Source organism: Diceros bicornis, chromosome 8, assembly GCF_020826845.1.
Source record: "Diceros bicornis minor isolate mBicDic1 chromosome 8, mDicBic1.mat.cur, whole genome shotgun sequence".
In the NCBI taxonomy this organism is placed as follows: Eukaryota; Metazoa; Chordata; class Mammalia; order Perissodactyla; family Rhinocerotidae; genus Diceros; species Diceros bicornis.
The window spans coordinates 44,184,112-44,201,317 of NC_080747.1; the positions used below are offsets into that span (position 1 = coordinate 44,184,112).

At 42.1% G+C, this 17,206-nt stretch overlaps 1 protein-coding gene across 1 annotated transcript in view; it reads left to right on the forward strand.

The window, feature by feature from the left end:
- Nucleotides 1–2,263, forward strand: part of SPMAP2L (sperm microtubule associated protein 2 like) — a 60,711-nt gene extending 58,448 nt beyond the window's left edge. The window contains exon 9 of the mRNA XM_058547142.1: nt 1,066–2,263. Within this exon, the coding sequence (XP_058403125.1) occupies nt 1,066–1,180 (115 nt within the window). The 3' untranslated portion in view covers nt 1,181–2,263. The remainder of the gene's footprint in view (nt 1–1,065) is intronic.
- Nucleotides 2,264–17,206: the final 14,943 nt, after the last annotated feature.

A 17,206-nucleotide genomic window follows, 5' to 3' on the forward strand; every position in this document is an offset into this window, starting at 1 on the left:
TTGAAACTTAGATCTGGGAGACAACTCTGTGAGTATGGATATGGGATTATTTTCTAACACATATTGTTAAGTGAAACAAGTTACAGAACAGAGCACATAATATGTTGCAGTTTGTGTAAGAAAAAAATACCTATGTGCCATATATTTGCTTGCATATGCCAATAATATCTCAGAAGAGTATAAGAAAAGCTAGTAACAGCGGTTACTTTTGGGGGCCTAGGACACTGGGGTGGGAGAAAGACTTATTTTTCACTCATTAGACTTTTGTGTTTTTCAATGTTTTTCATCATGTCCATGTATGACTGATTTCAAAAAAATAAGAAAATATATTCAACAAAGAAGAAATTGCCTCTACTTCCTGTTTATTTTTTAGAAGACCTCTTAATTTGCCTGAACCTCAATTCATGTGTTACCTTCAAGGGATAATATCTGATCCCCCTTTTTAAGCATCTTCAGGAAATCCTAGGAAACGCTGAAAAAGTTGTAGAAGTCTTGAGCTCGGGGAACAGAAAATATGTTAGTTCTTATATAATAAAATATTTTTAAATTTTTACAATGTGTTTTTCCTTTAAAAAAAAAAGTAAAGTTCAACATCAAATGAAATGAAGCTCATCCTTTGTTCATTGAGAAAGGAAAGGGAAGAGTGAGACCAAGTGTTCAAGGTTCTATCCTGGTGGCAAAGTTATTATTTGGTGGTAAGGTGCTAAGAGTGGAAACTTAAAAAATTTGATTTCTGTAAGTCCACCAGAGGACTGCCTGGCTTGTTTTAACATTTCCAAATTATTGAGAAATTTCCAGAATTTACTTTCTGTGGGAGGAGCAAAGGTTTTGGAATCTGACAGATACACAAATCTGGATTTGACCGCAGATCATTCTTATGACTTCCCAGAGCCTTCATTTCCTTATCTGTATAGTAGAGGTCACGATTCTTGTTTCGTGGGGTGCTTATGAAAATCAAAATGCGATACTATCATAGCACCTAACACAGAGTGGATAGTTGAGAAATGTTAGTTCCATTTTCTCTTCATCTTATTTCAGGTTGAATTCTTTTTTCTCCCATTTCAGGACTCCTGTGCATATTGTATATTACGATCCAGATGTTTTTAAAGTCAAGCCAGCTGCTTTGAAAGCACAGTGTTCTCCGAGGATCCAAGAGTTGGCAGAACCTGTTATGCATTAAACACAGAAAGCCACATCAGTCAAACTCTAGTTATGTATCTAGAGGACACATTAGATGACTTAGTTCCCAACTCTGGTATGGTCAGTTTGTATTCTCTCGCTCCCTCAAAAAACATATGAGACTTCAGGGAACACCAGAGTGACCATCAAGGAGCAGTTGCTCCTGTTACCTGTAATCATGGGTTTAACAGGTTTGGGGACCCCAGCATGCAATAAAGAGAAAATGACAGCCTGCCTTCTCATCCTTCCTGGCTCCTTACAAGCGTCTTGGCCGTCTCATCGCCGTGACTGACCTGAAGAAACAATCTTCCTTACATTTGCCAGTGAGAGCTGTGCTCCCCAGTTGCTGATCTCACTTCCCTTCTCTAAGTCCTGAGAATTGGAATCATTCTTTGTGTTACTTTTCCAACCTCTCCTCATTACCGAGAAATAACACTGACGTGGTGAGGCCTTTTTGGATAATTCAAAATGTTTTTTATAATCTGTGGATGAAATTTAGGGAACGGGTTACCTTAAATGATCACATCTCCACCAATCTCTGTTTCTTCCCTCATGCTCGGTGTCATTGATCCTGAATGACAGAAAAGTGGGGCATTTGGTACATGTTATAATTTTGTCAAATTGCATCTGCACAGAGTCTTTTATTTGTTTCATTCTCTCCATGGATCAGTATTTTACAAATTAAACCAATTTTTATCTAGATTTACAGGGAAATGAAATTATTTGAAAACTCATTTTACAGATGAAATGAGTTCTATCTCTGAGGCCTTTGTGTTAAGGAGTTAACTTGTGTTATGGGGCAGCAGTACCATATAGTAGTTTTGAACTTGAGTTTTAGAATCAGACAGACCTGGGTTTGTGTCCCCCATGGATCACTTACCAGGTATGTGACTTTGAACTAATTCTGTAACTCCCTGTGCCTCAGTTTCTTTACGTGGAATGTGTGCTCCTGCTGCATTATTGTAAAGATTAAATAGGAAAATTATGTAATAAAGTATGAATTAGAACAATTTGTTTAAAAATGAAGCTACTTTTGCCTTTTAGGGGAGGAGTGGCATAATTCATATCACTGGGAAAATAAATATCTTCATGGCTTGATTCATACATCAAATGAATGTTTGTTGAGTGTCTTTGCTTCACTGGGCATTGTGCTGGGCCCTGAGGTATCATGATAAGCCAGCGGATATGGGCTCTGCTCTCATGGACTGTTTAGCCAGTTGGGAGAGATGGATGTAATTCAGACATTCACAAATAAACGTAAAATTACAGCAGTGGCAAGTGCTATGAAGGAGAAGGTATAGTGCTATGAAATAACAGGATAGAGAACTTTGATTCCTTTGGGAAGGCAAGGCAAGGCTTCTTTAATGAAGGGACAGTTGGGCTGGAATCTAAATATGAGTAGGATTAACTAACCAAAGAGGGAGCAGGAAGTCAGTCCAGGTAGAGGAAAGATGTGGTTAGTGGACATTTGTTGAGTTGGGGACCACCCTGCATCATTCCTCTTCCTGGTAAAAACTCCCAATTTTCTTTCGGGGAGTTCCTTTCTCTTCATTGTTTAAAGCTTTATTGGGACTTTTATTCAAGGTGTCCTGGCCAAGAGATGGGCATGTACCCAAGCTGGTCTGGCTCATTGAACTGTCCTCTAGGGCTTTGGATCTTAAGCAGAGTGGTACAAGTGATGGGGGATAGTTGGAACTGATATTCCCAGTAGCAGCACCCTAAAGAGACTTCATTTTGCTCCTACTACCTGTGTCCCTGGAGCTGCCCTGGCCCCTGACCTGGCCCTTCAGCTATTCCTTTGACTCAGGAGCTGCCCAGTCTTCCAGTAAATCCCCCATGGTAGGTGGGCAGATGCATCAGGGACTGAAAGAAGGCCAGTGTGGCTCAAATGGAAAGGAAAAAGTAGAAGTATGATGCAAGAGGAGGCAGAGGACGGGAGCCAGGCCATACGGGACCCTGGGGGCTATGTTCAAGATTTTAGTCTTTATCCTAAAACCAATTGGAGCTGTTGAAGTAATTTAAGCATAGGGATAATGCAATCAGCATTGCCTTTTGCAAAAATTACTTTGAAAAATAAATTGGGGAGAGGGCAGTGGAGGTAAATACACCAAGTTAGGAGGCTATTTAGTAGATCAAATGAAAGATGAAAATAATTTGGTGGTACCGTGGTAGACAAGGAAAGAAATGACAGACTTGAGATATTTGAGGAGGTGAACTTTTACAGGATTTGTTGATGGATTGAATCTAGGGTGGAGGAGAGGGAAGCATTCAAGATAATTCCTGGATTTCTAGCTTATGAAACAAGATGGCTAGTGAGAGCCTGAATATACAAATGGACAATGGCCAGGCCATATATGACAATAGATCTGACTCACAACCTCTGCAGCAACCAGATCAGGAATCCAAACCACAGCCTCTGCCCCAGTCAGCCCAGAATGGTCAGGATCTGGTTAATGGTCCTTATTGGTGCCCATTTTTTGCCCCCACTTCTGACTCAGGACCAACCAGAGAAAGAAAGCCAAATATACTCCCTAAGCCAATCACATAGAATGCCCTGTTTCTAGTTAGCTGGTCTCCAATTTCCCCAGGCCAACATCCTCTAATTAGAGTATACCCAAAGCGTCCCTCCCAACACCTCCCCAATATAAGCTTTCCACTCCTCTGCCTTTGAGTCTCTGTCAAATGCAAGTGGTGGTGGCTGACTCCCTTGCTATAGCAAGCTCTGAATAAACAGCCTTGGTGTGTTCTCATGTGGGTGATCCCTCTTTACACAATAGTGAGCCCTTCACTGGCCCAGTAGGGAACACTGGGAGAGGATCAGAAGAGGAGAGTGGAGAAGCGGGTGTACAGTTCTGGACACTCGGATTAGCGGATGCCTTTGAGACATGTAAGAAGAGGTGTCAGGTGCAGGGCTGCATTATGACTTTCACAGACCTTAGGCACTTTTGCCTTTCTGGGTCCTTTCTTCCTTAAAATAATATTAAAAATCATGTTTTATGACTGCAGTGATACCAAGATGGAAATACTAATATTATATATCAAGACATTTTTTACTAAAAGTTCATTTTTTCCTCCTCATTTAAAAAGAACTAAAAAATTTTTGTGAGCTAAAAATATTGTGGTCTGAAGGCACTGGGCCTACTGTGCCCAATGGGGTGGTCGGCCCTGTTCAGGTAGGCAGTCTTTATATGGGTCTGTGTTTCAGCCAGGAGACCGGAGATCTGCTGGAGGTATATATACATGTGCGAGTCATCTCCATGAGGTGTGATTGAAGCCGAGGGGTGAGAGAGGAGGGACTGGGAGAATGTGAACCCTGATTGGATATTTGCTGATATTGAGGAATTGCTATTAATTATATTTAGGAGGGTATGGGTACGGCAGTTTGCTTTTAAAAGCAGTTCTTTTAGAGATGCATGCTGAAACATTTGTGGGTGAAGTGGTATCTGGAGTTTGCTTCGCAATAATCCCAACAGGAGAGTGGATGAGAGTGTAGATGAAACGATGTGTTGTCGTGAGCTGGTGATTGTTGAAACTAAGTGATGGGAACATAGGGTTCATTGTAACATTCTCTCTTCTGTTAGATATGTTTGAAGTTTTACATAATGAAGTGCAGAGTGGGAGGGAGCAAGGATGGACAGTTACAGGTCTCCGCAGAGGCTTGAGGGGCCTGAGCAGTGCAAAACTCCCTCGGCACTCTGCACGTCAGTCAGGTCTGCTTCATCCCCAAATATTTGGTGTAAGGGCTGTTTAAGGGGGGAAATCAAAGCAATGCATCTCTATTCCAGGTCTGAGGACAGTGTGAAGGAAAAACAGCACATATAAGATAGTGAGATCATTTATAATTTGTAGGATTGTGGACTTGCAACCCACTACGAATAAGGTAAAATAAGATAAACTAGTGCTCCCACCCCAAATCCAGGGGAACGGGAGGGACTCAGGACTTTCACCACACTTATGGCAGGGGAGGGGTTTCAAGCCAATTCTAATTGAATTTTCAAGTCAGGATGCCTCTGTTGACCTCTGAGTTGCAAGTGCTAGACACACAAGATGAAAAGAGTAAGTGGGAACAGAGAAGATGTTAAAGACTTGTTTGCTAACATGGGCTTGGTTGAAGGAAGGAAAACGGTGACATAAATGTTAAATGTCTTCCTGCAGTCAGGGAGAGAGGGGGTGAAGGCAGTCCTGCTTCCGGTCAAGAAGGCCGGTTCTGGAATGTGGTTTCATCAAGTGTTAACTATGCAACCTTGTACAAATTACTTAACTTTTCAATGAAAAGGGGCTGATAGTGTTTACTGTTGGGATTTGACAGGTTCCAATAAATTACACCCCTCCTTTCTCTGCCTGAGTTCGGAAACGATTGGGAAACCCAGGCAGATGGAGTTCAAAATAACTCATTTACAACCGGTAAGGCTGTTTGGAGAATGTGATCTTGGTGGACCAAATGGATTGGCTAATATACCCCTCCTTCTGATTGAACTGAGCCCCTGGCAGGTCTACTCCACAGGGCACACCTGCCCCCAGAGCAGACAGAGTGCACTCTACCCACGGCTCTGTGATTTCAAGGAGGAGGAAATGCGCTCCTTCTCTTAGATTCACCAGTAGAGGAGTCACTGCTCTCATGGCAAGGAGGAAATAGGGGTGGGTGAGAAAGTTCTCCTCTAGGGAATTCTGTCTCTCCACATGGAAGCAGGAGCCCGGGGGAATAAATTGTTGTTCATCCCTAACACCTACCTCATTGGGTTCTTGTGAAGTCCTTAGCACAGTGTCCAGTACATAGTAAGTGGGTTTTGTTTTCTTAGTCGTTATTATTAGTAGATATTAAGAAGCTTCCCACATCTTTCTGGATAATGGAGCTGACTTCCTTTGATGATGCCAGTTACGGTCCCAATGAAAACACAATCCTCCTATCAAGAGGTGGCATCTACTTCCCCACTGCTTGAGTCTGGGCTGACCTGTGACCTGCTTAGACCAAGAGAATGTGGCGGAAGTGACATCAGATGACTTCCAAGCCCAGGCCTCAAGAAGCCTTGTGGCTTCTGCTCTTGCCTTCTTGGAACGCTGCTCTGGGACTGCTTGGGAAGAAACCAGCCTCCTTGAGAGACCGCTTGGAAAGAGAGGCCCAGCGCCCCCAGACCTCACTTCTGAGCCCAGCTTCCAGCTCCCCCTCTGCTAAATGCGTTCATAAGAGAGAGCCAGCAAGACCAGCAGAACTGCCCGGCTCACCCACAGAACTGTCAGAAAAAAATGGTTATTGTTTTAAGCTACTAAGTTTCGGGTTGGTTTGTTATTCAGCAATAGTTGACTGAAACAGGTAATAAGCTGGTGGAGCAACAGACTGAAGCCAGCCGGGGGTGAGAAGGAGGGCAAGGGGTTCTGGCTGCAGCTGGCTGATTTCCATAGGTTTGTGGGCATGTCCTTGGTTTGGGTCTGCTAAATGAGCAAGCAGACATTTCTCCCTTGATTAGGTGTTTTAAGCCCCTTTATCAACTTGTGTGAATTAACCCCCAGCAGATCTAAGCTTAAGTGACCCGTGGTTGGCTGGTAAGAAGCTACATGAATTGAGGCAGAGGAGTGTGTTGTTCGCTGACACGGCTGAGTCTCCCACTTTATCTAACTCAATCCTCTTCCTTCCAGAGGGTTTTGCTTCCTAAGGACCTATCTAAGAAGGTCCTGGCCCATGGCCGCCCTTGGCAGGGGAGACACACCAGGCAGTAAGGAGAGGGAGCCTGAAGACACATGTTCTTTCCCAGTTTGTGTTGACTTTTCTTTTCCACGCGGGAGGGACTGCCAGAAAGGAAAACTTCCCCACCCATAGCAGCATGCATCTGCCTGCCTGCCTGCTGTCTGTTGCCAAGGCGTGGTCTGCTACAACTTCCAGGATGTTGGGCATCCTAGACTGGATTGCAAGACAGGGCAGGCATAAATCTGGAGACAGAGAAAGGTGGCTGTGGGGAAGAAAGAAGCAGCTAGTCTTCAGTGTGAAGTGGGGAGCGAAGTTACCCCAGGATACCAGGGACACAGTAGTGGTGGGGAGGCAGCTGCTCTGTGAAAAGCAGAGGGTGGCTGTGGCTCAAGCAGATGAACATGAAAGGAAAACCTTAACAAACATTAGGTAGCACACTTCTTTTTGTGTAATGATCTAAGCGGCAGGAGTGCCCTGAGGCTTAGACAGTTTGACAGCACCATAGTCCTGACTTCAGCAAGCTTAAAAGACAGCTTAGGTCAGGGAGCCATTTTAAGTTCCGGCTTCTGTGGGATTATTACCACATGGTTGACCACTGGTGGAGAAAGAAGGGTAAGTGACGGTACTGTCTGATTTCAAATTTACAGGGAGGCAGTATAGACATGGCTGGGAGTGTACTTTCTAAAACCAGAATGGCAAGATTTGAACCCTGGACCCACCACTTACTAGCTCTATGTCTTTAGATAAATTAATTAACTTCTCTGGGCCTCAATTTCCTCACTTGTAAAATGGAGATAAGAATGGTTCTGTCAAATGTTTCTCCCCAGAGCACCACCAAATAGCTCTTGGACAAAGCAAAGCTGAGTTTCCAGCTTACCAAGATAAGGAAGCTCTCTACTTCCACAGAGTCTTAGCAGCCTCTAGAAAAGGGACAGAAGAGGCAGGGTATTTATGAGTTTGGGGCTTGATTAGGATTGGGCAAGGGCTTGACAGATGCAGCAAGGGGAGGATTTCCAAAGGAGCCTTTGAGAATTGATGAGACCAGTGGAGTACTTTCAGGACAATAACAAAAATTATTTGTAACTTTATCTCCCTGGGCAAGAGCTTCCTAAAGCTGTAGTACTGAAGGCAGTGGAAGAGTAAATGTCACATTAATGTAGACGTAAACTGTGTGGGTAGATGGTTTAGGTTCAAGTTCTCCCAACTCACCTCCAGCATTGTTGTGAAGAGTAAATGAGATAATTGATGGTCTAAGCAACAGGCACGGCACGTGGTAAATGCCCAGTGATTATTACCATTAGTAATAGTATTTTGCTGTCCAACCCCATCTCTCCTGCTAGTTTGCTAATGCATAAAATTCCACCTCCAAGGCACCAGCCCCGTGGTGCAGTGGTTAAGTTCAGCGTGTTCTGCTTTGGTGGCCTGGGTTCATGGGTTCAGGTCCTGGGCGTGGACCTACACTGCTCATCAGCCATGCTGTGGTGGCAACCCACATATAAAGTAGAGCAAGATTGGCACAGATGTTAGCTCAGGGCTAATCTTCCTCAGCAAACAAAACAAAACAAAACAAAAACAAAAACAGGGGCCGGCCCTGTGGTGTAGCGATTAAGCGCACATGCTCTGCTGCTGGCGGCCCGGGTTCGGATCCCGGGCGTGCACCGACGTACTGCTTGTGGGCCATGCTGTGGTGGCATCCCACATAAAGTGGAGGAAGATGGGCATGAATGTTAGCTCAGGGCCAGTCTTCCTCAGCAAAAAAAGAGGAGGATTGGCATGGATGTTAGCTCAGGGCTGATCTTCCTCACAAAAAAAAAATAAATAAAAACCCCCAAAAAATCCACCTCCAGAATTGTTTTCTCATAGCCTAAGGTTTTATCCTTTTTTAAAATGCAAACACAGGCAGAAAGGGTGCCTCATTAAACCTAATCAGGCATTTACACCTCAGCAGGGAGGAGTTTATAAAATCCTCAACAGGGAGCCTGGAAGCTTAGAATGTAAGCTTTACTAGCCCCTTAGGAGAAATGGAACCATACATCCTTAAGCTATTCTGGAGGGGCCTTGCGCATGCCCAATTCCATGCAAGACAAAAGAACAATAGCACTGAATCCAGAACTCCTGAATTTCTCTTTCAGTCTGGTGTGTCAGGCTGCTCTGATCTATATAGATGTTCTTAACTTGGCGTTAGTTCTTGGCCAATGTATCAGTCAGGGTTCTCCAGAGAAACAGAACCAGTAGGAGATTATCTATCTATCTATTTTTCTGTCTGTCTGTCTGTCTATCTATCTTTCTATCTAAATGAGATTTCTTGTGAGGAATGGCTCACGTGATTATAGAGGCTGAGCAGACCCATGATATGCTGTCTGCAAGCTGAAGACCCAGGAAAGCCTGTGGTAGAATTCAGCTGGAGTCTGAAGGCCTGAGACTCAGGGGAGGCAGTGATATAAATCCCAGTCTGAAGGCTGGAGATGAGATGAGATGTCCCAGCTCAAGCACTGAGGCAAGAAAAAAAGAGGCAAATCTCTCCTTCCTCTGCTCTTTGTTCTACTCAGGCCTTCAACAGATAGGATGATGCCCACCCACACAGGGGAGGGCCATCAACTGTGTCTACTGATTCAAATGGCTATTCTCATCTGGAAACGCCCTCACAGACACACCTAGAAATAATATTTAATCTGGGCACCCCATGCAGTCAAGTTGACACATAAAATTAACCATCACAGCCAGTCACAGAAAGGAGCTGGGGATTTGCAGGTGGAAGAAGGGATGCTACGTTATCTCTAGAGAAGGAATCCAGTTTGTTCTTGAAATCACACACTACCAACAAAGCTCCTTAGGCTAGGGAGTTAGTAAGCTGCCTCAGTTTACCCCAAAGTACCTGCAATCAGTCATCCCTTCTGCAAGTTTCTACGCCATGCCAACAGGCTCTAGACCTGGGGATCTCAACCCTGGCTGTACCTTAGAGTCAACAGGGGGGCTTTAAAAAAAATACCTAAGGGGGCCGGCCCAGAGACATAGCGGTTAAGTTTGCACACTCTGCTTTGGTGGCCCAGGGTTCATGGGTTCAGATCCCTGGCGCAGACCTACACACCACTCATTAAGCCATGCTGTGGCAGGCGTCCCACATGCAAAATAGAGGAAGATTGGCACAGATGTTAGCTCAGGGACAATCTTCCTCAAGCTAAAAGAGAAAGACTGGCAACAGATATTAGCTCAGGTCCAATGTTTCTCAACAACAACAACAAAAAACAATAAAAAAACAAAAAACCTAAGCTGGGCCTGCCCATGTCACCCCTGACTGTTCAACCCTCATCCAACTGAATGAAAACGGTAAGGTGAGCCCAGGCACTGCTATTTTTCAAAAGTTGCCGAGGGAATGCTAATATGCAGCTTGAGAACCACTGCTCTAGATCAGTACTACTCAAACTTTAGCTGCACAAGAATCACTCCGAGGACTTGTTAAAACACAGATTCTGGAGTTTTACCTCCCAAAGATTCTGATTCAGTAGGTCTGGGTAGGGGCTTGTAGATGAGCACTTCTAAGATGCTCCCAGGTGATGTTGATGCTACGTGTTAGTTTACTAGGCTGCCATAACGAAGTACCACAGACTGGGGGCTTAAACAACAGAAATTTATTTTCCCACAATTCTGGAGGCTAGAAGTCCAAGATCAAGATGTTGACAGGGTTGGTTTCTTTTGAGGCCTTACTCCTTGGCTTGCAGACGGCAGTCTTCTCCCTGTTATCTTCACAGAGTCTTCTCTCTGTGCATCTGTGTCCAAATTTCCTCCTCTTAGAAGGACACCAGTCAAATTGGATTAGGGCCCACCTTAATGACCTCATTTTAACTTAATTATCTCTTTAAAGACCCTATTTCCGAATACAGTCACATTCTGAGGTATTGGGGGTTAAGACTTCAACTTATAAATTTTGGGGGGACACAATTCAGTCCCTAACATGATGCCTGCTGGGTGTGTGGACCCCACTACTTTGAGTAGCAAGGCTCTAGACTCCACAGATCAAAGAACCAGTATGGGTTCACCAGTTAACAGTCATTTATAAGAAATATGATCTCTTATGGCTTCTTGTATATATTCCTTTGATATTAACGAGATCTCTGAGTTCTTCTTGCCCTTCCTTCTGGAGCTAAATGAGCAATGGGGAGAGAGGTAGAGAGGTGGAAGTCTGAAGTCATAGAAATAGCCAGGAGCCAGGGCTTTGGATTACTACGAGGACTTTTCATGCAAGAAGCAGATGAGGGTTCTCTGTCTGCTGACCCTCTGCTGAATAGTCCAAGGTGTGGGAGATCATAGTTCAAGATCTCCTTTACCAGCCTTCATCAGCCAACTGAGATGTTCAACAGCAAAGTGTCTGTATTTCCCTATGTTTTAGTCTGCATGGTTTTTTTAAAATTTTATTTTATTGTGGTAAGAGCACAACATGAGACCTACCCTCTTAACAAATTTTATATGTATAAGACGTTATTGTTGACTATAGGTACAATGTTGTACACCAGGTCTCTAGAGCTTATTCATCTTGTTGGACTGAAAATATATGCCTGTTGATTAGTAACTCCTCATTTCCCCCTACCCCTAGCCCCTGGTACCACCATTCCATGCTTTGATTCTATGAATTTGACTATTTTGGAGATCTCATATAAGTGGAATTATACAATATTTGTCTTTCTGTGACTGACTTATTTCACATAGCATAATGTCCTCAAGTTTCATCCGTGTCGTTGCATATAGCATGATTTCCTTCTTTTTTAAGGCTGAGTAGTATTCCATTGTGTATATGTATATATATATACGTATATACATATACACACACACTACATTTTCTTTATCCATTCATCTGTTGATGGAAATTTAGGTTGTATCCACATCTTAGCTGTATGACACCAAAAGCACAAGCAACAAAACCAAAAATAAACAAGTGGGACTACGTCAAAGTAAAAATCTTCTGTACAGCAAAGGAAACCATCAGCAGAATGAAAAGGCAACCTATGGAATGAGAGAAAGTATTTGCAAATCATGTATCTGATAAGGGGTTAATTTCCAAAACATATAAGGAACTCATAATTCCATAGTGAAAAAACTAGTCTACATAAGTTTGATACTGTGTAGAGTATCAAAAACTGACCACCCTGAAATATGTCTCTTTACCTTGATTATTTTCTCTGACAGATGTTTGACCTCCCCCACTAACTGCCTAAATAATTTAACATAGAAGGCCTGTTTCAGGAAGGAGTTACTACCATATGATGGCTATAATATAATGTAAAATAGATGTTACAATAGGAAAGGCACCAACAAGCCCATCTTATCAAAAATTCTGTCTCTCCCAGGCCACATTCTCTAGGTGGCCCTGCAAAGAGTTGCCAGACAAACATTTACATTTATAAGGGAAATCTCCATTTGTAAAGGTATCTCCCTCTCTGTACTGGGAAGAGGGGGCATGACCTCATCTCTAGAAATTTATCAATGTGGAAGGTGAGGCCTTAAATCTGCATAATAACCTTACTCTTGTTTACTGTGCTTTTCTGGTAATCTCCCATAACTGACTCCCCCCACCCCCAACATCCTCCTTTGTCTTTAGCTGAAGATAGTATTTAAGATGAGAATCTCTGCCATTGTGTTGAGAAACTCAGTTTCCCTGGTTTCTCCCACGTATACATGTTATTAAACTTGGTATTATTTTCTCCTGTGAACCTGTCTTCCAATTATTTGGCCAGCCATAAAAACCCTAGTGGAAAGGGCGGAGGGGATTCTCCCTCTTCCCCAACAATACACATGTAGTGGCTCTTGCAGGATAGTGTGTGAGGCTGACTTGAGGAAAATCATAGGCAGCATCAGTATATGCTGCAGAATCACAGCTAAGGCCAGGCGGCTTGGATTCTGCAGCACCTACATTTACCTAAATGAATGTAAGAAGTTGGCTGAAAAATGGCTGTTTCAAAGCCTCTCCCTGGGCCTTCCTTCAGCAGTGAGGTTGTAAGTCCTGCATGGGAAATGGTAGACCACAGCAACAGCCTTGCTTATAATCTATGCAAAGTAACTTCTCAAGGAAAAGAAAGTCATAGCCCAAGAATCAGACTGATTCTTGCACAGCCAGGATGAAACTTCTTTAAATTAGTTGCCTTGCCTTTGTCCAGCTCTGTGGAAGTTTTTCACGTTGAAAAGAAGAAAACCCTCAGATATTAACTAGACCTATTGTGGTGATTATTTCACAATATATACAAATATTGAATCATTATCTTGTACACCTGAAACTAATATAATGTTGTATGTCAATTATACCTCAGTTAAAAAAAAAAACAACCAAGCTTACATTCCAAAAGAGACTTGTTTTTTGATGATAAGATAAAATGAGTTGCACCTTAAAGGGAACAAAACGAACTTCTAGTGTTTTTATGGTACATGAAATTCAGAGGGGCAGGCTGAGAGCTGCATTCAGCTGTGGAAATGCATTGTAATCAAATTTGATTTTTTGTGAATTTAAAATGTGAGGGAAGAAAAATTTTTCCTCTACCCTATTAGGTACGTTTAGTGTCTGGGTGTCTGTGAATTAAACTGACAAAAGACAGATTAACGGGAGGAAAAGGGTTATTCGTGTATGCGTATGGAAGCCAACAAAAGAAGTAGCTGGCTCTTTAAATGGTTAAAGCTCAAGGTTTATAGACCTAACTTAGTAGGGACAAGGGAGGGAAGAGAAAGGCTCTATGGGAAGAAGAAATAGGTTTCTTTAGGAAAGACAAATGGTTTTTAGGAGAACAAATGGGAGATAAGAACGTTTGTGATGTTTGTTTATGCAGGTGTGGTGGTCCTTCTGTCTTCTTCAGAGCCATGAAACTCCCCCAGAGGGGATTTACGGCAGCTCATTTCCCAGAAGTGGCTGCTTTTAGTCACATAAGGGAAGCTCTGAGAAGGCTTCTTTCTGCATCTGTTGAATCTCAAATGTCTTCAGCTTAAAATAATCTTCATATGAGCTCCGGGTTCCCACAATAGTACAAAGACATAGAATTATTGTCTGGCTGTGTAAGGAAGTGACTTGTAAACTGTTCTCTATTGCTGCCTAGCCCCTGGCAGTGCCCTTTAGCTGGCAAACTGTAATCCTCGTCATTCCCAATGTCAGGAGAACTGTGATTATTTGAAGACATCTGAAATTTTATAGGTGATTTTAACATTTATTACATTGTTATTCTAACATTTACTATTTCTCTAATTTAAAGCCTTTTATAAATCCTATAAAAATATTATTCAAGTGATGATATTGCCAAAACTGGGCTTGAAAAATGCAACCATAAATCAAAAAGTTCAGAATAAAAATTAGATATGATAAAATGGTATGAATAAGACCAATCAACCAAATTCATACTCTGCCATCAATTTAAGAGACAGCCCTATGGGGAAAATTTTAAATACTGTTTAAAAATTAAAAGCATCATTAAAATAAAAATGTGTCCCCTATGTTGATTGCAGCATTAATCACAATAGCCAAGACTTGGAAGCAATCAAGGGACGAAGGGATAAAGAAGATGTGGTATATATACACCATGGAATACTCCTCAGCCATAAGAAATGATGAAATCCCGCCATTTGTGACAACACAGATGGACACTGAGGGTACTATGCTAAGCGAAATAAGTCAGAGGGAGAAGGTCAAATACCGTATGATCTCACCATAAGTAGAAGATAAAAACAACAACAAACAATCACATAGAGACAGAGATCAGATTGGTGGTTACCAGAGGGGATGAGGGGAGGGAAGGTGGCGAAAGGGATGAGTAGGTACATGTGTGTGGTGATGGATCGGAATTAGTCTTTGGGTGGAGAACATGATGTAATCTATACAGAAATTGAAATATAATGATGTACACCCGAAATTTATATAATGTTACAAACCAATGTTGCTGCAATAACAAAATAAATAAATAAAAATGTGTGCCAATAGTTATAGATTTTTATACTCTAGGAATGCATCCCTCATACTTTTTACTTATTCCTATGGGAAAATGAGTCTTGATTTATGAGAGATCTCCAAAAACTTGTTCCTTGAGTAAAATAGGACCCTCTGTATAAGAGGTTGGACAAAAGCTAGACACTGTTTAGTTCACAAGTAAAGAATTAAATTACAATTCAATGGCCATTGTTTATGTAGAAGAGCTAGAACTTGAAAAAACATCTCAAAACCGTAGGGCAATTCATCTTGCAAAATCATGGCAACTATAAGGTAATTCATCCTTAAAAGTTATGGCAAGATTAGAAATGATAAGTATGTGGACTCTGCTTGTTTGTGAAAGTAGATCTATGAAATAATGTTGATTGAAAAGAATTAGAATTCACAATAGTGCAACTATTACCGTTATGGAAGAATATAAGCTCGTCTACTGATAAAGATGGGGACTTAATTTAAACCTATGTAAGTGGTGCTTATATTCATTGGATCTTCATTTTTTCCAGAGTTGTTTGTGTGAATAATAAAAGCAAATTGGAGTGGTTGCCATGTTTGGGAGGGGATGGGAGGGAGGCATGAATTGGTGGAGCACAGCGGATTTTTAGGGCAGTGAAACTGTTCTGCATGATATTGTAATGGTGGATGTGTGTCATTATACATTTGTCAAAGCCCATTGACTGTACAACAAAAGAATGAGCCCTACTGTAAACTATAGACTTTAGTTCATAATAACGTATCAGTATTGGCTCATCAATTATAAAAATTCTATCACACTAATGCAAGATATTAGTAATAGGGGAAATTGGGTGGGGGTGGGGGTGAGGTGGTACATGAGAACTCTTTGTACTTTCCACTCAATTTTTCTGAAAACCTAAAACTGCTCAAAAAAAAAATAATAAAGTCTATTAACTAAAGAAAAAAGGTAAATTAGTGGAAGAGGAGATTGCTGCATGAATACATTCTTGGGGCAATTTTGAATCATCCAACGCAAATCAGGCTAAAACATGTTTTCAGTTCTTTGTTTATTTTGCATTAAGGTGCATTATTTATTTTGCAAGGGCATAAGGATTAAGAACAAAACAAGAGCAATAAAATGCCTCACATGCATTGCCAAAACAAGCTTTCTCATTTGGTTGATTATCATGAACATTAAATCAATCTACTCAGAGGAATAAATTTCACATTTTATAGGAAAAGTTCCAAATCTCCCTCAGTTTATCTAGTAAACAAACACTGTATCTTGGCAATTCTCACTACAGGATTCACCACATCAACAAACATATATGAAGGTGTTTAACAAAGTGCTTTATTGTTAGTATCTTGTTGATCAGAAATCACACATTTAACTTTGTCAGAACACACAGCTTTTGCTCAGGCAGAGAACCAGGTCTTTAAGTCCCTCTCTGCGCGGACTGTTCGGTAATCCAGGAGAATTCAGACTCGCTCTCTACAATCAGACCCCCATTTCCTCCAGCCCTGGGGCCACTAACGTCCCTCTCCCTCATGACACTCACCACCTTCTCTGCCTTGAATCATGGGCATAAACTCAGGTCTGTGAAAAACATACCTTTATTCTCTGTAACTCAGTTTGCTTTCTGACCTTGAGCCTTATTCCACTGATCTGGTGGGAAAACAGCCTCATGTGTTTCTAGGGTTCCAGGAACCTCTTGAGTGCCAAGATGTTGAGTGTTGGGGCTTGGGGGTGGGGTGGGGTGGGGAAGATCCTCTGGGCCTTGGTCCACACAATTTACTGCTAAGACATGTTATCCCTCTCCGTATGTTCCCTGCAGGTCCTCCAGCTTTCTGCTGCTTTTCTGCAGAGACTGGAATGTGGGAGTCTTTGACAGGGCTGCCTTTGATCATATCTGCCTAGCCACAGCCATTTTCTCTCTAGGATTTTTTTTCCTTAGGACTGACCATGTTGCAAAGCCAGGCACAGATTCTTTCTGCTCCTGGAATCCAGAACCTCTCATTTTTTCCTCTTTACTCCCACCTATAAAAAACTCTTTCAAAAAAAAGTCTGTGGATGACACAGATCCTCTTTCTTTAATCTCCTCCACAATGCCCCACCCCTAGGGTTCCCTAAGGGCTTAAGCTTTTGGAACAAGGAACAAAAATACTTTCAAACTATATTTTTTTTCTCCCTTGCTACATCCCTCCCTCAAGGCAATGAGGGCACAGCCTGCCGAGATAGAAGGAAGAGAAAGGAGCCCTACGTAGAGAAAAAGGAAGAAACCCATATTTCAAAATATTATTTGGCCATATATTTTATTTGTATGCAGGTCTTATCTCCCTAGTATATTTTAAGCTACCTGATAGCATGAGTTGTTTTCTTGTGTCTTCCACAGTACCTGTGGAGTGAGGAGCTGTGTCCCCTGACAATCTCTGGTTGT